This window comes from Acanthaster planci, linkage group LG11 (genome assembly GCF_054643075.1).
Source record: "Acanthaster planci isolate LZ-2023a linkage group LG11, COTS_SCS, whole genome shotgun sequence".
NCBI lineage: Eukaryota > Metazoa > Echinodermata > Asteroidea > Valvatida > Acanthasteridae > Acanthaster > Acanthaster planci.
The window spans coordinates 14,532,764-14,555,344 of record NC_141787.1 but is presented as its reverse complement, the minus strand read 5'-3'; the positions used below and the strand labels follow the sequence as shown (position 1 = coordinate 14,555,344).

At 41.7% G+C, this 22,581-nt stretch overlaps 3 protein-coding genes across 4 annotated transcripts; all 3 read left to right on the top strand.

Annotated features, from left to right (window-relative positions):
• The first annotated feature begins 298 nt into the window (after positions 1 to 298).
• On the top strand, positions 299 to 5,384 carry LOC110976266 (uncharacterized). Of its 2 annotated transcripts, XM_087143676.1 has the most exons (3): positions 300 to 441; positions 548 to 894; positions 2,972 to 5,384. In XM_087143676.1, exon 3 carries the CDS (start codon positions 3,414 to 3,416, stop codon positions 4,233 to 4,235), a length of 822 nt encoding a protein of 273 aa, XP_086999802.1. In that variant the 5' UTR covers positions 300 to 441; positions 548 to 894; positions 2,972 to 3,413; the 3' UTR covers positions 4,236 to 5,384. The 2 variants fall into 2 exon arrangements, with proteins under 2 accessions (XP_022085070.2, XP_086999802.1); XM_022229378.2 differs by having other exon boundaries at positions 299 to 894.
• Positions 5,385 to 7,352: 1,968 nt separating this feature from the next.
• Positions 7,353 to 11,894, top strand: LOC147797493 (uncharacterized). Its single transcript, XM_087143675.1, has 2 exons — positions 7,353 to 7,477; positions 9,638 to 11,894. The coding sequence occupies exon 2, from the start codon at positions 10,197 to 10,199 to the stop codon at positions 11,346 to 11,348; it is 1,152 nt and encodes a 383-aa protein (XP_086999801.1). The 5' UTR covers positions 7,353 to 7,477; positions 9,638 to 10,196; the 3' UTR covers positions 11,349 to 11,894.
• Positions 11,895 to 13,970: 2,076 nt separating this feature from the next.
• On the top strand, positions 13,971 to 21,036 carry LOC110976267 (uncharacterized). Its single transcript, XM_022229380.2, has 2 exons — positions 13,971 to 14,148; positions 18,219 to 21,036. The coding sequence occupies exon 2, from the start codon at positions 18,772 to 18,774 to the stop codon at positions 20,662 to 20,664; it is 1,893 nt and encodes a 630-aa protein (XP_022085072.2). The 5' UTR covers positions 13,971 to 14,148; positions 18,219 to 18,771; the 3' UTR covers positions 20,665 to 21,036.
• The last annotated feature ends 1,545 nt before the right edge of the window (positions 21,037 to 22,581 follow it).

The window sequence follows — 22,581 nt, the reverse complement described above, 5'->3', positions numbered from 1 at the left end:
CTAAATAAAAGATAAATGTGCACCTTTCAGTAAAAGTCCCGGGATTTCAACTAGTTTCCACATATTATGAGGAAGTTGCAAGACAAAGTAATGTTAAATGCCCCCAGAAGAAACCCATGCCCTATTCTTCTGAAAGGGGGCGTTGCCTCTTAAGAACATCAGGTGTCCATACTTATCATATTTTGGAAGTTTTCATGCCCCATGCATCGTGTAAAAAAGGTTTGCTCCTCGAAACTGCCAGCCGTTTTGTACTAATGAGGGCGCACTGCCAATTGAACGTGCATGAAGATCAAGGCTGTTTTCCGCGTCCGATACTCAACGGCGGCTCCGTCTCAGGCTTCAACTGTTTTTTAACTAGCTGACTTTGAAGCTGTAAGCGCAGTAATTAGTCTAATAGTGCCACAAAACATCAAATAAGATGCAAGAGAGCCAGAAATTACAGTAATTTAATTTAATTTAAACGCTTCAGGCCCGCAATCGGGGATTGGTTTTGGGAACGAAGCCTGAGATGGAGCCTAAGTCGAGTATTGGAAAAGGGCCTAATGAGGCAAGCGCTGACATCAGCAGCCGTAGCTAGCTCACAGCTGCATCAGTCTAGTTTTGTAACGTGTTGTTGTCGATGTCAACGAAACGTCCCGTCTGCGTGACGTATGATATAAGCTTAAGAGACCCTGCAGTTGGTGAACGTCATCAATACAACATTCAACCAATAGAAAATTCTTTTTTCTTTCATTCGCGAGTGAAAGGAAACTGAATAGAAAGAAATGGGAGCCACGTTGTAATTGGTGAAGCTGCCACAGGGCTGACAAGTGATGACCTTTCAACTGCATGACCTGGCATGCTTGGTGGACCGGTGAGCCGCTGCCGCGTGGAGTGGATGTTGCGTGGTGTGGGGTAAGGAACATTCTCATAAATTTCACCATTTTAATGGCATAATATAACTGACCCCCCCATCCCATACCAAACCGTATCTTATGAAATTATAGGGGGGAAAATCGGTGATATGGCATAGAAATTCCGTATTTATTTTATCTGCAGTGTAGTGTACACAAGTACAAGCTGACAAGTTGAAGTTGATGAACGGTACAGTAGCCCACTGGGTGGTCACTTCGCCCCAAACCACTTCGCCCCATTTCCACTTCGCCCCATTAATTATCGTTCATTCTGTTCTTCAGTAACAGAGGTGTTACGCCCCAACTATAGTTGGGACAGTCCTAACTGTAGTATGCAGTTGGGCTGGCCCAACTATTGTTGACTAATGTCTGTGGAAATTTTCTAAACAATATCCAAGTCAATGTGTCTCTCACGTGACACAATTCATCTAAAATGTGGCACTTTATCTGTCCATCTATCCCTATGACCAATGACATGACATTTGTAAACAATATGACTTTGGCACCTGCTGGGCACATCATGCATACTGGACCCGTCTGCTGTAGTTGGGCCGGCTCAACTGTAGCACTATAGTTGGGACGGGCCGAACTATAGTTGGGACGGGCCCAACTATAGTTGGGACTGATGCTATAGTTGGGGCGTAACAGAGGCATAGGCCTAGATGCAACAAGTAAAAACATCGACGTTTGGGTACCAAAATAACGATCAGATAATCCAACTTTCAAAGGCCAAAACAATGCTTCCGATTTTCCGACCGCCAGACCCAAATTTTTGGCAAGACCCTAAAATTTTTTATTGGTGAGGTAGAAAAAAAGGCAGTGGTCAGTAGTGTGCCAGTAGTCCTTTCTGATGGGTCCAAATTCGTGACTATTTATTGTCGGCAACAAAATGCCTGCAGCATTGGTATTAGACCAGTAAATAGTTCCAGGCATTTCGTTGCCAACGATAAATACGCCATGGATTTGGACACATCAGAAAGGACTACCGGCAGCATACCTTTACAGAATTTTTGCCGTCGCCGGTTTAATATCCACTGCCTAGAAAAAAGTTTTTTTCGTGTTTCGTTGTCGCCTTTAAAACATGAGCGCAACTACAGGCCTATGTATTAATTCGCCATAATGGACAATGCAGTCGACATTAATTTAATGCCATAGAGTTTTCTATAATAACTGCATGTCGTTGGTGGAACTCCCCTCTCGACCATTTTTTAAAGAGGCTAGTAACACACTCGAGCACGGACGGCAAAGTGGAAATGGGGCGATGTGGAAATGGGGCGAAGTGGAGATGGGACAATGTGGGGATGGGGCGAAGTGGTTAGAGGCGAGGTGGTTAGCGGCGACATGGAAATGGGGCGAAGTGACTGTGAACCGCCCCACTGGGTCATGCTATTTAGCGTCAACAAGCATCAACGAGCGTCAACTAAATATTCACGCATTTTTATACAAATATTTTATATTTTATATTAGTAAGGCTCCTACATATCACATTCAAGGTATCATATTATCAAAAATGATATTTGAAGGTGGAAATTTGAGGGACAAATCCGGGCCTGCTTGTGCAGCCTGACCGGCTGCCATCTTGTTTTCACGTGGACGGTAGAGTGAAGAAAGATGGCAGCCTCCATGCATTGCGAAAAAGTTTTGTTTTCCTTCGTGAATTTGGAAGCGAATTCGGTGTTTCTTTTACACAGTGGCAGGTCTTAAGAGTCTCTAAATTAAGATAAAACTACTTTCAAATGCTTAGAGGGTATTTTTTTTTTCAAGTTGTTGACGCTTTGTTGATGCCAGTTGTATGTGTTGACGCTTGCTAATGCTAAATGTCAAGACATATCTTATGTACAACTGAGAGATTGTGCAGGAAATTTTTTTGTGGTAGAGTCCTTGACATGGAACAGCCGTATGCAGGCCAGGGTCAAGTGACGTAAAGTTCAACAGAATCATTTTAATTTAAAGATGGCATGTGAGAGTGAGACTGTGAGATTGAATGGATACTGAGGTTAAATACACCACTGTGGTCCAGCGTTTGATTTTGTGTACAAATGCATCATCATTTCTGACATCGTTTTGTACTCGTACAGTTCAAGATGCCAGTGAATGTGTCAGCCTGAACGACTTTGATGCTTCTGTGAATTGCATCTGGCCTGCAAGCATCCTGATTCCGTGCCGAGAACATGTATTGTGCTGCATCATGAGAGTTTTCACCTAGGAGATAACAATTGCTTTTGACGTCCATGGTTGAAGCTTCTAGCAGAACGGTAGAAGTTTAAGACATGCATTGTATTTGCATCAAAGACACCAAGACATGTTTACCTGGGACATATTGTTTTGTGGCTTTCTGTGTTGTGGTTTCCTGCATGTATGTACTAGGTTAATATACAGTGATGTAAAAAGACAGTTTGGTGGATGTAGACATTGAAGGCAACCTGCCAGCATTCTGGGGTCAGCAATATTAAGAAGCCTTCTTGGTGACATTTGTGGCAAGGCTTTCTCGTGCAGCGGTAACCTTTAACATTAATCAACATGAATGTCCAGACCACAGAGAAACCATTCATTTGTGACATTTGTGGCAAGGACTTCTCTCGAAATAGTAATCTTCAGGCACATGAAAGGACCCATACAAACGAGAAACCATTTGTTTGTGAGATTTGTGGCAAGGCCTTCTCACGCAAAGGTTCCCTTCAGCGTCATGTAATCGCGGTCCACGAAAATGAGAAACGGTTTGTTTGTGACATCTGCGATAGGGTCTTTACATGCTGGAATTATCTTGAACGACATATGAGCACGCACACCAAAGAGAAGCCATCTGTTTGTGACATTTGTGGCAAGGCCTTCACTTACAGGCGTGTCTTTGAGCGACACATGAGGATCCACACCAAAGAGAAGCCATTTGCTTGTGACATTTGTGGCAAGGAGTTGTCGCGTAAGAGTTCTCTTCAAACACACATCAGGATCCACACCAAAGAGAAGCCATTTGTTTGTGACGTATGTGGAAAGGCATTCTCGCGTAATAATTACCTTACGGTACATAAAAGGATCCACACCAAAGAGAAGCCATATGTTTGTAACTTTTGCGGCAAGGCTTTTGCAAATGATGGTGCTCATTATGTACATGTGAAAATCCACACCAGCGAGAAGCAATTTATTTGTCACATTTGTGGCAAGGGCTTCTTACGTAAAGGCAGCCTTCAAGATCATGAAAAGGTCCACATTAAAGAGAAGCCATGTGAGAGGAACACGCTGAAACGCAACCAGCAGTCACCGGTGATGGTTGCTGGGTACACCTGTCAAGTAGGGCAGCAGATGGGCTCAAACATAAGAGAAGTCATTTACCTCTATTCTTGAGATTTGTGGCGAAACCTCCTCAGGCACTTGAAAAGAGCTTTTCTACAACAAAACCGAGTTCATCTGAGATAAAGAGCTCTCCCAAGAATATTTTCTACAATTACGTGAGAGGGCACTTTGACTGAGAGTCATGTTTATCATGGAACGTTTTGAAAATCCGTACTGTAATCCACACCTAGTCCATTGACTTGTAATCATGCAAGTGAGAATGTTTTTGAAGACAGGACCCCTCCAGTAGAATCACAGGCCCTCGTAAGGTACATGTAGTTAATTAAATCTATTTTATGGTTTAGCACCGTACTTGAAATAATTGTAGTTTTTGTCTTCATTTTTTTTTAAGTTGGAGTTTATGGCATCACTAATTCACAATGTGCTTTGGTTTACTAATATTAAAAGTCCACTTCTTGGAATCCGTTAGTGACTTGGGAAAGTGAGGTGGCGCTTTTTGGGTTTTTGTCGTATAATGCCACGCGATTGGCTGATTACGGGTACGCAAGTTACTGACTGCAGCTTTCAAACTTTGAGTCAACTGCTTCGTGAAAACTAGAGAAAAACAGAATGGCGTTTTCAACGGTTAAATCGAAGAGCTTGTAATTAATTTATCTGGCGTAAAATCCATGAATTGTAGGGCGTTCGTGGTATCAGTGAGCAACACCCGCGCGGTCAGGGTGAGGAAGAGAGGCATGGGAGGTTCACTTTCCCTTCAAAAATGAGCAGTTTTCGACGGTCATGAGTAATCCGTGAAGTAACCTCGGGGTAGTGCGCCTCTTCGACAATGCAGACAATGCGAGCATTGTGGATTCATGGAAAAAGCTCATGCAGTGATACAATTGCGCGAGAAGTACACGCGCGTGCATGCGCGATAACCACACTTTCACGTCATTTTACCAGTCAATAAAAGTCTGAACTACATTCTTAGTCGTTATTCTACAAATAACAATGGGCAAAGAGGATATTATACCTTGAAACACAGCAGATTTAACGTGTAGAGAATCATACTCTTCGTTGACGAAAATCCTCCAGCTATGCTGCTGGAAAACAACAACCATGTTTGTTTGATACCATTATGTTTTGGAAGATGTTAAGCACGTAACGTTTTCGCGCAAGGAAAATCCTTTCGCTAAATAAAATTCAAACTGATCCACTGTATTTTGTACTTGCACTCGGTTTCCTTGAATTTAAGTTTGCAATTCATTTTGCGAATTTCTGCCGGTGTGTTAGCGGCTTTTCTTATTACCACAGTTCAATCATAGAGACCCGACATCTGCAGACACACAAGGTTATAGGCCCTTGCGGATGTTAAACGACAGTCAGCCGACCATCCCGAAAATAAGGAACGAAATTTCTGTTTTCTCGAAAACAATAGCTGTCTGGGAAGAAATAATTTACGGATTGATCGAGGCTGTTATTTACTTTCAAGTAAGATATTAGGATCATATGGCGGTCACATTTTTAATGGTTTCGCCGCGTTCGACTCCAAGTGTGCAAATAATGAGTATCTTTGACTAGAATTCGCTTCCTGGAATGGAACATTTCATTTGTCACCGAATGAATTTTTCTAACCATTGCACAAACGCGAAACATTCGTTTTTTCATACAACACCTGAACCTGTATAAATCCAGCGTCAGCACTCCTGTGAGCTTTGAGCGTGACAAAGAGAGGGCGCAATTACTTAAGCACTAGAGGCTCCTTTGGTCCGAACTGAACTTTGCTGGCCCACAAACGACGACGGCATACACGCGTTATGGTCACATAGATCAGAATCGCTCTTTTTAACCGATGAGGGGGTGCTTTTGTATTGGGATAACAAACGGTCCTCGCGTACTGACGTGCACCATTTTGCCAAACAGATTTGTGCCAGAAGCGCCACCCAATGATATATGCATCGTACAATCTTTTACTGGTTCCAGTCCCTAAATGATTTTCCTCTTGCTTGGAATAATGCAGGAATTAAGAGCGGGAACCACGCAAATGAAATGAAGTTCTATTCAACGGGTACCGTAGGATAGAACAACTGATTCAATGGCGCGTGATCAACGACCAAACAATCAGACGACTAGGATATGTGGAGGCATTATATAAAAGCTGTTTTTAATTAGGCCTATATTAATATGGCTACATGGTTTGATTACTTCGAACACACCCGGCTTGCGTTGCGAATTGTGAGGCGCAAATCAGGCCTGTTGTTTGTTATGCAGAGTCCGTGAATGCACGGATTTTACAACTGCAAAATATTACTGCTTTTGTTTTTGATTAACAGCTGCGAAATTTTGGGGCACACCTGATATCGGCATAGTTTTGCACATTTTGTGAGACAAGGCACCCCTCCGTTATTGTGTAGCTATAGGTTAAATATTCTGGTGTTATGTTTTCAAGAAATGAATAAAGATGTAATTGTGTTTATCAAAGGTGAAAAATTGGATGTAAAAATTGGAAGTTCATGAGGGTTTTTTAAAAGGGGTGTTGGTGTGATTATTTCTTTTAAGTGAGTAAAGCCCCAAAATTTTGTTTCACTTCTCAAAAATGGCCCCTCCGAAAGGCATACAAGGTAACAAATATAGTTCTCAAATTCCCAAGAAAGGGGTATTCCCGCTAGAAGCTGTGAAGGAACATCACGAATAGAACTGTCGCGTAAATTTAGGACAAAATCCCTGAACCCCATCACTACCGTTACTGTGCCACGTTCGCATTCAAAATATTCTCTTGCTGAAAATAATATCAATATTACATTATTCATTAATGACGTCAATGTGTAATTTTTAGGTTGCAAGATTTGAACGTCAATTTTCTACGATGTTGAGGCATCACAACAACGATTTGCCGTTAAAAACAATGGTTGCAGCTTTCAGGAAAACATTACGGTTCGATTTCGAGGAGTTTCGTGCATTATGAGAAGGCTGCAAGAGAAAGTAACGTTCCCAAGAAAACTCCATGCCATTGTCCTTTAAGATTGGATATTGCCCCTGAGAACATGCATGACGAACCCATGCTTGTCTCATTTCTGAAGTACCTATGCCACATCTTAACTAAAAGGGGGTTTGCTCCCTGGATAACTCTACCCACCGTGAACAGCATTCGTATGAGGGCGCACTGCATGTAGAACGTGACAAAGGTAAGATCAAACTTAGCCGCCCAACGGATCGGATTATGCTCCTGTTGGATACTCGCTGGCACAAGCTGACAATACAGTAGACGTAGCCGTAGCTCCAAAAGCACGGTTTATTATTGTACACTGTACCGGGTGAGTAAGAAGTCAATTTTCTCCATACTTAGTGACATGTAGGTTCCAAATTGTATTGTTTCGCATTCATGGAGGTACACATGGTATATATATGGATCGCATAGTCTGGATTTCAGAGTGTCATTTAACAGGTACTTGAAGCAAAATGCGGCCAAATTGCCACTCACTTTTTGAGCGATGCGAAATGTACATGATATGTGTACGGGACGCCTGCAGTATGCGTTCGTTTGTTGTGTAGGGTTGCACTGCATGCTGTAACGCCAGACAAAACAGTGCAAAATCACAGACACTCACTCACTGGTGTCCTATACCGGGGTTCATTCCCTCTGCCTATGAGGAAAACGAAGTCCACTTTTTCAAGTTATTTGACATTCAGACCTTGAGGATCCATTCCTTTAGTTGTATCTCTACTTAAGGCACATTTGACAATATTTAACCAAGAAAACCAGAATTTTTTACTAAGTTCGGCAAAAGACGACCGCATCATGTCATTTTGTTTCACGTCTGGTTACCTGACCCATCCATTTTGGATATGCTAAATTTCTTTTAAAAATAAAAACCTCACCCAGGTCAAGGAACTAGACTACATTCTCTAATTTGTCTTCATTCACGGCTCTTCAGCACGTAATTTAAGCTGCCGTTTGACCCCATATAATTTCTCGCAAATCCAAAGCCCGTCCCTTTTTCCTTTCTGATAATGATATGAAAGAGGACATCACCACCAACTTATCTAGGTTAGTTTTTCAAAAAGGTAGACTTTGCTTCCGTCTGATTATAGGAAAAGGGTGCTAAAGATACTGAATACCCGAAAATACACCCCAAAATAAAAATTTGTTAAACTCGGTCTTACTAATTACTGTCAACACACTGTCAACACGCACACTAATACGGTTAACACATTGTCGACCAACACCTCTAAAAATGTTCAGAATTAAAAGAAGCAGTATTTGACTGTGAAGTATTTATCATAAGGATATTTGGGCTAAACTACAAAAAGTTAGACTCTTTAAATTACCAGTTTAAACCAGTCACAAAAATTGCCTCCTCTGAACAAGTACAAAGTCGGCAGCCACGTTGCCTCAAGGACAGCTTGGACCACACCGTTGCACTTTAAAGGGGTAATATATTATATGATACACTAACATAACAGGCTGTGGATCGAGAGTTTGCCTCTTCCCCCCTAAAGGTTTTTCATGGGTTTTTGTTCATCCCAGTAATCATTTATTCATGCCTTTATTGCACCAACCAACTCATACAATGATCAACTTGTGTGCCAACCAACTCATGCACCGCATGCACTATGTGACGTGCTGTTGTTTTTGTCTGAACCCTGGAGTCGAATGAAGAAATCTTAAAAACTGCTCTTTTAATGACTACAAAATTGTAAAAAACACTACATCCATTTTTAAAAAAATCATCAAGGTTTAAAATTGAAATTCATGTAAACGATACTACGTATACTGTGGAAGCTTGTCATTGATAAAGTTTAATCATAGCATAGGGTGTCAATTTGGGGGAAAAATCCAACATATCATAGAGGGCTAAATGTCTGGGAAGGGTCCCAGGACAGGCACCCGGGGGGGTGCACACATTTTTTCAAGGGGCCACCACAAGAAAGGAAGTTGCAGTTGCATAGTTATGTAAACTCAATGGGGATTATTCACAGATTTCAAATGGAGGGGCACCCCGCGGCTACTAAAGGCAAAAGCAACGCAACAGCATAGTGGGCACAGATGCTCGCACTTGTCGTACATGTACTCATGGTATGATTTGGTGTGTGCGTTGGTCAGCATACGAGTTGGTTGGCTCACGAGTTGGCACGCATACGAGTTAACCAGCATTCAGCCCAAATATCATAGCTCTCTGCCTCTTTAGCTGACACTATGAACATCTAACAAAAGAAGTATGGTTCAACAACAGTGGAGGTTCATTGTATCGTTCAACGGTTAGATGTTCGTAGTGTGATTTACACTATTTTTGATGTGTTGACGGTGTGTTTACGTTACTGTTATGTGTTGATGGTACTCATCGGGCTAGTCGGGCTAGAGTTAACCCAAAGCTACTGGGGTGCACGTTTAGATACACCACTGTGGTCCAGTGTTTGATTTTGTGTACAAATGCATGTATCATCATTTCTGACATCATTTTGTATTCGTACAGTTCAAGATGCCAGTGATTTTGTCAGCCTAAACGACTTTGATGCTTCTGTGAATTGCGTCTGGCCTGCAAGCATCCTGGTTCCATGCCAAGAAGAGACCATCTTTTCCCAATGTCTTAGCCAGCTGCTTCTCAACATGTGGGGTGACCTGCAAATTCACGCTGGAGGCCGTACCCAGTTGAGGTTTTTCAAACAGCATTTGAGTCAAAAGCTACTCCACAAGAACATGTATTGTGCTGCATTATGAGAGTTTTCACGTGGGAGATAAAAATTGCTTTTGACGTCCATGGTCGAAGCTTGTAGCAGAATGGTAGAAGATTAAGACATATTTGCATCAAAGACACCAAGACATGCTTGCTTGGGATGGGACATTGTTTTGTGACTTTCTGTATCGTGGTTTCCTGCACGTATGTGCTAGGGTCAACATATGTGAAAAGACAATTTGGTGGATGTAGACATTAAATGCAACCTGCCATCATTCTGAGGTCAGCAATATTAAAAAGCCTTCTTGGTGACATTTGTGGCTTTCTCGTGGAGCTGTAACCTTTAACATTAATCAACATGAATGTCCAGACCACAGAGAAACCATTCATTTGTGACATTTGTGGCAAGGACTTCTCTCGAAATAGTAATCTTCAGGCACATGAAAGGACCCACACAAACGAGAAACCATTTGTTTGTGAGATTTGTGGCAAGGCCTTCTCACGCAAAGGTTCCCTTCAGCGTCATGTAATCGCGGTCCACGAAAATGAGAAACGGTTTGTTTGTGGCACTTGTGGCAAGGCCTTCTCATGTAGAAGTTCCATTCAACGTCATGTTACCGAGGTCCACAAAAACGATGAACCGTCTGTTTGTGACATTTGTGGCAGGGTCTTTTCGAACTGCAATTATCTTCAACGACACATGAGGATCCACACCAAAGAGAAGCCATCTGTTTGTGACATTTGTGGCGAGGAATTCTCACGTAAGATTTCTCTACAAAACCACATCAAGATCCACACCAAAGAAAGGCCATATGTTTGTGTCTTTTGTGGCAAGGATTTCGCACGTAAAGGTGACCTTCAAGATCACGAAGAGTTCCACACCAAGGTGAAGCCGTTTGTTAGTGACATTCGTGGCGAGGCCTTGGGCAGTAAGCATAACCTTTTTGGACACTTGAAAATCCACACCAAAGAGAAGTCATCTGTATGCGACATTTGTGGCAAGGCCTTTGGAAGTAAAAGCGACCTTCGTGGACATCTGAGAAGCCATACCAAAGAGAAGCCATATGTCTGTGACATTTGTGGCAAAGGCTTCACATTTGAAAGATATCTTCGAATACATAAAAAAGTCCACACCAAAAACACCAAAGAGAAGCCGTTTGTTTGTGAAATTTGTGGCAAGGGCTTCTCATTTAAGAGATATCTTCAAGCACACAAAGGAATCCACACTGAAGAGAAACCATTTGTTTGTGACATTTGTGGCAAGAGCTTGTCACGCAGTAGCTCTCTTCAAGCGCATAAAAAGGTCCACACCAACGAGAAGCCATACGGTTGTGACTCATGTGGCAAGACATTCTTGCACAAAAGAAGCCTGTCGCTTCATATTCCTCCATGTGAGAGGAACACGCTAAAACGCAACCAGCAGTCACCTGTGATGGTTGCTGGGTACACCTGTCAAGTAGGGCAGCAGATGGGCTCAAACATAAGAGAAGTCATTTACTTCTATTCTTGACATTTGTGGTGAAGCCTGGTCACTGGAGAAGAGCTCTTTTACAAAACAATATTCATGGAACTTACAGTGCCCTTCCCCTGGGATATTTTCTACAATTTTGTGAGAAAGTACCCTGACCAGCCAGAAGCCATGTTTTTCGTACAGTGTTATGAAAATGAGTATATGAGTCCACACCAGTGACCACCTTTGACTTGTAATTATGCATGTTAGAATGTTTTTCGAAGGCATGAGACGTTTCCACTAGAATCAAATGCCCTCGTAATGTATAGAAGTGTAATTAACACTGTTATAACAAGGTCTTTGGTGCTACTGCAAACCTATCTAGTTCAAGGTCCTTGGAACTTTCCAAATTTCCTTGTTATAATAGTTATCTTGTATGATCAGTAATGCAAAACAAAGAAAATTGATAAAGACTTGAGACCTTAAATTGTCCTTGTTAATTGTTATAACCACGATCTTGTATTAACAGTGCTTTTATCTGTGTTTCACTGTAAATCCATTCTATGATTGAGCACATGATATAAATGTCATCTTGATGTTTTTTAAGTTGGAGTTTATGGCATTGTCGATTCACAGCGTGCTTTTGGTGTACATATGTATGAGTACATGTGTTAAAGTCCACTTCTTGGGTTTCATTCACTTCACTTTCTTTCACACACAAAGGTGGAGGAACCACTAAGAAGCACGGCTTGTCGAGTAGGGACTCCTATACAGACATAACTGGACATATAAGACAAAAACATTACATGTAAGTCATCTACATATAACAATTTAAGAAAAAAATGTATAATTTTAATACATGTATGGTTTCCTTTCCCGTTAAAAGGGTTTTTTTGGTAGTCATATCACAACATTGGCTGATTACGGTGTATACGATTTACAGCAGCTTTCACTCCAATGACTTGTTTTATGTTTGAGTCATCTGCTTTTTAAAAAAAATAAGAACCGATAAAAGATCCATTTTCACTATCTTGTAATTTATCTTGCGTAAACTCCATGAAGTAGAGGGCGTTCGTAGTAAGTAATACAATACAAGTAACACCCAGGTAAACATGTACTTAACGTGCAGTCAGGGTGGGGAACAGCCTTGGTCAAGGCGGTCGTCATTGGCCGCACCGCACTGGCAACCTCATGTATTATCCATCCCCATTGTGTACAGTACATACACGTTCGTAGTGGAAAATTAAGCCGACAATACCTTTTCACTGATAAACTCATAATTGTGCACGGGTACGCATGCGCACAAATAGCCTTGGCGGCAAGAAGCGGGCCATTGAAAATGTACAAGGGTGCGACTTTGATAACTGTTTTCTCTCAGATTTTATCAATTTTTTCATTTTTTTCATCAGAAAATCCTATTAAATCGTTTCTGCTGTTAAACTGCACGAAAGGAGACCGGCTTAGACACGGCAATCTCGTGCGCACAGGAAAAATCACGACTGTTAAGTCTTTTTCCAGCGCACTACAATACCGCTTGGATTAGAAACTAACAGCAAAAGGTGACGGGACCAATGAGTAAAATGGTTCTGTTATTTACTGTTGCCCTGAATAAAAAATCAATTAGTCGGGGATACAAATTTGTTATCACATAGGGTATTTATTAGCTTTCGAGTAATTTCCGTTCATTATGAGAAAGTCTGAAGAGAAAGTATTGTTCCCAAGGAAAAAAAAATTCATGCCGTAGTCCAAATTTGAAAGGGGGATCATTTGCCTCTATGCTCTAAGATCATTACGCGCCCATGAAGTCCTCATGCCCCATCGTAATAAAAAAATGGTTTGTTCCTTGAATTTCGCGCGCCACCCAGACTCCGATAGGGGCCAACGAAATGCCAACTTTTCAGACCCCTTCCCCTGTACGCATGGCGTACGCAGTGGTTCCAACCCCCTCCCCTGTACGCGTGCGCATTCCACACTGTAGTACTGTTATTCGCAGGTCGCTTCCGAATTCTGAAATAAATGACTAAATGACGTATTATCGGTACTTAAGGTGTTGTTGAATAAAAAATGAACAACTAATCCTGGTGCCGGTTTCTGATGCATGTTACTTCGCACTTTATGTTTTAATAAACCAAGGAAAAATAATACTGTCTTGCACCTTAGAAAAATAGTGTCGTATTAAAACGTGTTTAGGTAATAAAAAACATCAGACGTCGACTTTTACTCAGCCGTGGGAATATTACAGGGTTGCACATTTTAGCTATTACATCATATTTTCGCAACGGGTGTGGGCACCTGTACGGTTTCAGAAGACGCTGCCGGTACGGTGTTTGTGTCATGAGTAATGTTGCGGTTTAGGCCTACTTAGAATGGGCGGTGGCGCGGGAGGATATTGGTTGGGTGGATGGTTGAGGATAATGTGTTTAAATGGTTTTTCGACGCACAAAAGCTGATTCTGCTATTTGTTTTTATGACAAAGTGTATTAATATGATGAAGACTCGCTAAAGGCAAATTTTTGATTTGCGTACGCACTGGCTTCACCCCCCCCCGTACGCATGGTGTACACAACGCCACCAATCTGGTACCCCCTCCCCCGCCCCCTTCGTACGCACGTACTTTATGGACGGCCACAATTCGTATACCATACGCCTCTCCATTTTGATTATTGAGGGCGCACTGCCATAGAGATCAAACCTTGACCAAGCCCAAAGGCAAGTTGGCTAAACGCAGGTCCATGTACAAAATGATACCTGTAGTGCAGGATGGAAGCATACTGTGGACGTGACGTTCTGTATATGCCATGTAGGCCCTACATCGTGTAGTATTTTCCTTACTGCCTACGCGCGCATGTCAAGAGTCAAGGTGAGCAAAGACCTCTGAATTCTCCAGAATAAGTGACTTGTAGGTTTTAGATTATGTCTTCTCGTATTCATGCATGTACATGGATTGACTGGATTCTTGAAGTTGAACAGGAAAAAAGCAAAGTGCGGCAAAACTTAGGTCTAGGTCAGGGTGTTAAGCTAAGGGATTGTGAATTTGGGGACCCCCAATTTTTGTCATTTTATCTATGCTAAACCAAAGGCAACGCTGTCAAGTGCGAGAAAATGCGACTTTCCGACTGATAAACCAGCCATGCAAATTTGACTCCAACACGCAGTGCTATGCTGTGTTTTTGTGTTAAAACACCCACCACAGTTTCCCCTCATAATTTCCCTCAAAACTCAAAACCCTGCCCTCTTTTTACGACATCAACCAAACAGTTATCGAGCATGATCTCACTTGTCATCTACCTAGAGGAATCCCAAAGTTAACATGTATGATGTCGGTTTCTCTTTTATAGGCACAGGGTCCCCCAATTCACAGTCCCCATTTAGCTTGCTTAGGCCATAGGCCTCCCCCTCTTTTTTTTTCTTTTTTTTTTGCGATTTTGACATCATGGACGTTTAAAATCATCATGTAATTTGTAAACAAAATGACTTTGTCATATGCTTTTGCATGCACACACTTTGCCCCAGACTGGGGCCAGTCTACTGGACTACCTCTGATCCATATCCTTCATGTCCTTACCCCCCACGATGGTCCACCCAAAAAGAGGAGACTTGTAGCGAAAATGCTTCTTAGTATGTGACCCATTTTCTTATGGGCTCACTCATCCCATGTCCCGTTTGATCATTGATGTATCAGTATACACGGCCATAAGCCTTATTGCTAATACCGCATGAGTGATTTTGCATAATGGTAGAAAGGCATTGTGGGAAGGAAAAAGGAGCCAACATTGCCCCCTTTTCCTTCCCATAATGCCTGTCTGCCATTGTGCAAAATTACCCATGCTGTATCAGCAATAGACCCTATTTGATTAATTCGTGATTGTATAGCGGGTGGCAAGCTCACAGTCAGGATCTGTTTGGTGTTGGAACCAGACAGCATAATAATGGTGATCCCAACTGCTGTTTTTATCAGCGGCTTTGTATCACCCACAATGAGGCCTTGTAAATGTGATAAATGCATTTTAAAAAGCAGCTGTCGGGCATATTCATGATTTGCAAATTCGTTGTTGTGTAGTGCAGGATTGCGGGATTGGATGACGAATGGTGTGCGTGCCACATGCCACACATCTGGCAATGATTTTGCACTCGATCCCAAACATTGCATGATTTCGGTTTATCGGTTCGCTGTTGTTTTAACATTCTTTTAACATTAATATCATGCTCTGGGGACCTACGTTTTCAATGCTGTCCGGTTCCCCGACCAAACAGATCCCGACTGTTGACCACCTGTCAAATGATGGAAAATTAATTGCTGTAGTAAACGAATGGCTGTGTTCAGATGACCAAAGTAGAAACCCAAATTTCACTGACAGAAATACACAGAAAATCGCCCATTATTGATACATCAATCATGGGATGAGTGAGCTGTATGAGAAAAATGGGTCTCGTAGGAAGCGTTTTGTAAAGTCTCCACTTTTTGGGTGGACTGTCATGGGGCCAAGGATACGGAGGTAGTCCAGTAGACTGGCCTCCAGTCTGAGGGCGGGCCGGCCCAACTGTAGCACTATACATGTAGTTGGGACAATCCAAACTAGTTGGGACAGATACTGTAGTTGGGCTGTAACACGTGTATCGTGTAGGGTTGTACTACACTGAACACCAAGCCATACAAAATACTGCAAAATCAGACAAACGTATGTAGCGCTGCCTGGTGACCTTCAGAAATAGTGTAGCCACGCATGTTTCACTGAAAATTCAAGATTACGGCCAGAAAAGCTGTTTTCTTTTCAGTTTAATATAGACCCTAAGCTGAGGGAACGCCATGAACAAAATTATTCGCCCTTGGCCAAAGGTACATGTACGCTGGGAATAAAATAGTAGTCCAAGTGATACCTGAGGTCTGAATGTAGCCAGCTGTTTCTATACAAAATAGGTCCACAAGATGTCCCAAATTAGTGATTTAAAGAAATGTCTCTTTATTGGTCCCAATTAGTGCAAATAACCCTGGAGGATCACTAACTATTAATGAGTTTGGCCATAATAATCTAGCAGTTTAGACTAAACTTGAGTTACATCATCATGGCTGGTGAAATTCGTATAGAGTTGAGAAAGAGTGGAACATAGTTGAGGCATGATTGGTCAATCTACACGATCTCTTGATCCTTATATGATATGCTGATTATATTGCTTGATTTGCTGATAATTTCATTGTCGATAATTTCATTGTCGGTCAATACGGGCAATTCTTAATTGTGCGCCTCCAAGAGCTCACAACGCATTGGCCAATCACAACGCGCAAAATTTGTCGACCCTTTCCAAACGCGCATTGGGTCGACAAATTTCGCGCATTGTGATTGGCCAACGCGTTGCAAACTCTTGGAGGCGCACTATTGTGAAACGCCCGTATTGCCTCTTGTTTATTTTTTTCTAAAATATCAATATTCTCAATACATTGTGGGTTAGGGTAACAATCCATGCATTTTTATACGTGAACCTGTAGAGGAAGGGAAACAGTAAAAAAAAAATCAGTTTGTACAGTTCTTTCTCAGAATCTTTCTTTAGCATCTGCTCATCAAGTCACAAACAGCATACGATACATACATGTACATGTAACTATACAAAATACTTGCCGGCATAACAAATGTTCAGAAGTTGGTAAGAAGAAAACATCACTTGTAGGCAAAGTGAAAAACAAAATCTGTTGATTGTCCATTTTTTTGCAACCTAAGAATGAGGAGGGCTTTTTTTTTTAAAGATACATGTAGCTGCTAACGGTATAGAAATTGAAAAAGGCTGCTAGTTTTTTTTTTTCAGTTCAAAATGACTACAATCAAGATCGTAATCCAAAGATTGATGTTCTTGGAGATTAATTTTCCTATCTGGTAGCCTTAAATTGGAGGTTTGTGATTTTCTTCCAAATCTACATTACATAAACTATCCCAATGTTTATCCTGAACTTGAAACCTAGCCAAAGAAAAATGTCATTATTTGCTACGATTCATCAGTGATATAATTGCACTACCTGCTCGTGTTTACTTGCAGTTATGGAGCATTCTGATTGGCTAACGTAGCACAAGGGCCTAGCATTCAGCAAATCCCATTTGAAGATATATTTAAAGCAATTTTGCTGTAATTTATGTCAGCAAAATGGATGACCAGCCCAAAATAGGTAGCTGTCATGTTTGCTGCAGTGTGATCCGGTTGCCGCGCCAATGGAAATGTTTGACCTCTATTACATATTCACTCTGCTGGCATGTAGACCATGAAGTACATGTAGTAGAGTGATGACATTAGTCAACATTACATCATATTTTATGGAATGACCAATGGGCATTTACTCAATTTGATCATTCTTGACCCCACAGAGCGGTGAACTCTATGCTGGATGTGTATTTTACTTTGGAAAGGGAGTGTTAGACTATAGAGAAGGTTTGCGGTAACACCATGTAGATAGTTCTCTGTGGAGGAGGTATGGTTCTTATAAGAACCGTTTAGTGTGTACTCAATGTCACAAGTATGCTCTGGTCATCCTCACTCCACTCCTGAGGACGACCAGAGCACACTAATTGAAATGTTGAGTTCACACTCAACGGTTCTCATCAGAACTACATGTATACCTGTTCCAAAAGAGATCCGTCCACATGATGTTACCACAAGCCCTCTCTTTAGTCTATCTCTACCATTCAGAGTTTCAAGTTTTGAAGGGGAGTGTTGATGTAAGAACCTTGAGCTAGGGGTGTATTCTGATTAGTCAGCTCAAGATGAGTGAAAAATTTAGTCTTGCACTAAGAATGCAAAACCATCCTGGCTGAATTAGTTGGGCTAGAGTTGATCCATCTACTGATGAGGTGCACATTGAGATACACCACTGTGGTCCAGCGGTCGATTTTGTGTAAAAATGCATGTACCATCAATTCTGACATCATTGTATTTGTATTCACACAGTTCAAGAGGCCAGGGAATGCTTCAGCCAGAACAACTTGACACTTAGCCTACAAACATCTTCGTTATCCTGGTTCCTTTACCCGAAGTTTTAGCCAGTTGCTTCTCAACATGTGGGGTGACCTGCAAATTCATGCTTGAAGCCCTAACAGAGCTATATATTTGAGTCAAAGGAGAGAGCAATTGCTGTAGACATCCATGGTGGAAGCTTCTGTAAGAACTCTAGGACATAAAGACGTATTAGCATAAAAGACATCAAGAGACGTTTACTTGGAATATTGTTTTGTGGCAAACGTTTTCTGGATCGTGGTTTCCTCTACGTATATTCCAGTGTAAACGCAAGTGAAAACTGCTGGTTGATGTAGGCAGTGAAGGCATCCTGTTGGAATCTATGTGGTTAACTCATCAGAAACTATTTTGGTTTTTCACGCTTGTGGCAAAGCCAGATCAAACAGGGGTACCCTTCTACAACATATGAAAATCGATAGTGGAAAGAAGCCACTTGTTTGTGACATTCCTGACAAAGCCTTCTCATGCAGCTGTAACCTTGTACAACATGAACATCTTGAACACAGAGAAGCCATTTGTTTGCGACACTTGTGGCATGGGGCTCTCACGTAAAAGTCACCTTCAAGATCATGAAAGGAGCCACACCAAAGAGAAACCATTTGTTTGTGACATTTGTGGCAAGGCGTTCTCGCGTAGAAGTTCCCGGCTGCATCATGAAATAGCAGTCCATTGTAAGGAGAAACCATTTGTTTGTGACATTTGTGGTAAGGCCTTCTCGCGTAGAAGCTCCCAACAGCGTCATGAAATAGCAGTCCACAAAAAGGAGAAACCATTTTTTTGTGGCATTTGTGGCAAAGCTTGCTCATGTAGAAGTTCCCGTCAGCGGCATGAAATACAGGTCCACAAAAAGGAGAAAGCATTTGTTTGTGACATTTGTGGCAAGGCCTTCTCACACAAAGGTACCTTTCAGCGGCATATGAGCATTCACTCCACGGGGAAACCATTTGCCTGTAATATTTGTGGTGAGGGCTTCTTACGTAATAGTCACCTTCAAGATCATGAAAGGAGCCACACCACCGAGAAACCATTTGTTTGTGATATCTGTGGCAAGGCCTTCTCACACGAAGGTACCTTTCAGCGGCATATGAGCATCCACTCCTCAAGGAAACCCCTTGCCTGTAATATTTGTGGTAAGGGCTTCTTACGTAAAAGTTACCTTCAAGATCATGAAAGGAGCCACACCAACGAGAAACCATTTACTTGTGGCATTTGTGGCAAGGCCTTCTCACGTAGAAGTTCTCAACAGCGTCATGAAATAGTGGTCCACTGTAATGTGAAACAATTTGTTTGTGACATTTGTGGTAAGGCCTTCTCGTGTAGAAGTTCTCTACAGCGTCATGAAATAACAGTCCACTATAAGGAGAAAACGTTTATTTGTGACATTTGTGGCAAGGCCTTCTCACACGAAGGTACCTTTCAGCGGCATATGAGCGTCCACTCCTCAGGGAAACCCCTTGCCTGTAATATTTGTGGTAAGGGCTTCTTACGTAATTGTTACCTTCAAGATCATGAAAGGAGCCACACCAACGAGAAACCATTTACTTGTGGCATTTGTGGCAAGGCCTTCTCACGTAGAAGTTCTCAACAGCGTCATGAAATAGTGGTCCACTGTAATGTGAAACAATTTGTTTGTGACATTTGTGGTAAGGCCTTCTCGTGTAGAAGTTCTCTACAGCGTCATGAAATAACAGTCCACTATAATCAGAAAACATTTGTTTGTGACATTTGTGGCAAGGCCTTTTCACAAAAAGATACCTTTCAGCGGCATATGAGCATCCATTCCACAAGGAAACCATTTGCTTGTGACACTTGTGGTAGGGCTTTCTTACGTAATAGTCACCTTCAAGATCATGAAAGGAGCCACACCAAAGAGAAACCATTTGTTTGTGACATTTGTGACAAGGGTTTCCCACGAAAAAGTTCTCTTCAAAAGCACAAACGGGTCCACACCAAAGAGAAACTATTTGTTTGTGGTATATGTGGTAAGGCCCTTTCATATAGGCATGACCTTCATCGACATATGAACATCCACACCAAAGAGAAGTCATTTGTTTGCGACATTTGCGGCGAGAGCTTTTCGCGTGCTAATTCTCTTCAAATACATTTATGGAGTCATACCAAAAAGGGACCGTGCAGCTGTGGCATTTGTGGGAAAGCATTACCGTATAAAAGAGGGATGCTATCCCATGTGTGTAAAGCGGAGGGGTCTACACCAAAAACGAACAAGTTTCGTGTGATATTTACAGGAGATGCCTCTTCAGTCGAGCTTCAAATGGGTCCAGACAAAAAAGAAACCGTCTTTCTCGTTAGATCTGGTGCAAAGCCCTCTTACATAATTGAAGAGAGTACTTTGACTAGAAGCAGTATTGGTTCGAGTTAACTTGGACTCTGCGAAGTTGGACGTGGTCGTGCGATATTAATTAGTTAATTAAGTTGCCCTTCATATAGGCTTCCATTTCCTTATAACAAATTTCACTTGAAACACCTCGTACACTGTCGCACCCCGAATCGAAATCCTCGGAATTCATCCCCAAACAACCCTGAAACTGTCTAATGCGCCCACTGTAGGATTCATTTGGGATTGTAGATTCCAAAGATAGTTGTTAATGTTTACACAGACGTGGGAAGAAAAGAGAAATCTCCCGTTCAAATCTGAAACGATCCCACACATCCTTCTCACAAAACAGCTCTCTTGAGACCCACATCAAGCTCCACTCCGACGAGAAGCCATTTGTTTGTGACATCTGCGGTAAAGGTTTCTCAAATGATAGTTCTCTTGAAACACACAAAAGAGCCCACACCAAAGTTTATGTTTGTGACATTTGTGGCAAGGGCTTCTCACGTAGTAGCCACCTTCAACGACATGAGAGTGTCCATACATTAGAGAAACCATTTGTTTGTGACATTTGTGGCAAGGGCTTCTCACAGAAGTGTTCTGTTCAAGCACACATGGGGCTTCACGCCAAAGAGAAGCCATTTGTGGGAAGGCCTTGTCACACAGTCGTAGCCCTAAACGACATATGAGGATCCACACCAAAAGTTTGCTTAATAGTAATAATTTATTGATTTATAAAGCGCAAATTTCATATAGATATGTTCAAATGCGCTGTACAACGAAGAAATTAAGCGTGGAAGAATGGATACATTTAAACATGGTTGGGCCGATGGCATACAAGGGCGCCTCGGGCAGCCGCCAAACGACCCATATTCACCAACACCAGTAAAGGGGAGACAGTGAGAAGCAGTTACAGTTTTAGAGGTGGGAGGAAAACCCCAGAGGAATATTCTGGGTAAAACGGAGTCAGGGAAGGACTGAAAACTGAATCCACAAGTGGACCGGGCCGGGAATCGAGCCAGGGATCACAGAGGTGGAAGGTGAGGAAAGAACTACCTTGCTGACTCCCATGTGTGTTTGCCATGTAGGTGTACTGCTAACAGTTTTCTTGAAACAAATAGATATGATATTGTGATATTGATGGCGAAGCCTTCTCATACGAAACTTGGTTCATGTGATGTAGCAAAGTCTTTCCTTAGAAAATGTTAATCTCTACAATTTCATGAGAGTGCACTTTCACCCATCAACCAGGATTTCCTTATTATAAATGGATATGAGAGTCCAAATCAGTGCAGAACCATTGACTTATGGTAATTTGAGAAGTTTTGGGGAACACATGATGTGTCCTGTACTATCACAGGGCCCTTATTTAATTACGTGTATTTCCATTTAATGGTCGAGTACCGTGTACGATGTAATGCGTCTGCATGCTCTCAATCTGTATGAAGTTTGAATAAGTGGCATAATTTCCTTTCCCTTTTTTGTATTTAAACTGGATTCAAAAACACTAATAATTTTTTTCTTGGTTCCCGTATCGCTCCTGTTTGCAAATGATATTTTGTTTAATTTTTAGTTCCTGTTTTTGTCAGCGTGTAAGATAAGAAGAAAGAAGATAAGAAATAAATTTATTTATTTCAGCCAATGAAAAAGGTTAAAAACCATTTACATCGGAAATTCACTTCTCCCCTAGCTCAGAATCACACACACATACAAAAATATCTTTAAAAAAATACACATTAGGCCCTACTGAATAATTACTTAGCAACTTAAATACACAAGGAAGATTACAGTTACAACAAATTGTAAGCACGAACCGCAGAGGAATAACAACTCTGTGTAAAACGCTTGCTACCACGAAAAGTCCTAGAACGTCGATTGGAAGGAAGGAACGTGAAGTAGTCACTAGCCGGATGAGACTCGTCTTCCATGACACACTTTACACGGTTTTGCATTCCATCGTTG

Coding starts and splice junctions, on each gene's coding strand:
- LOC110976266 (XM_022229378.2), top strand. CDS start 3,414: ATGAATGTCCAGACCACAGAGAAACCATTCATTTGTGACATTTGTGGC.
- LOC147797493 (XM_087143675.1), top strand. CDS start 10,197: ATGAATGTCCAGACCACAGAGAAACCATTCATTTGTGACATTTGTGGC.
- LOC110976267 (XM_022229380.2), top strand. CDS start 18,772: ATGAACATCTTGAACACAGAGAAGCCATTTGTTTGCGACACTTGTGGC.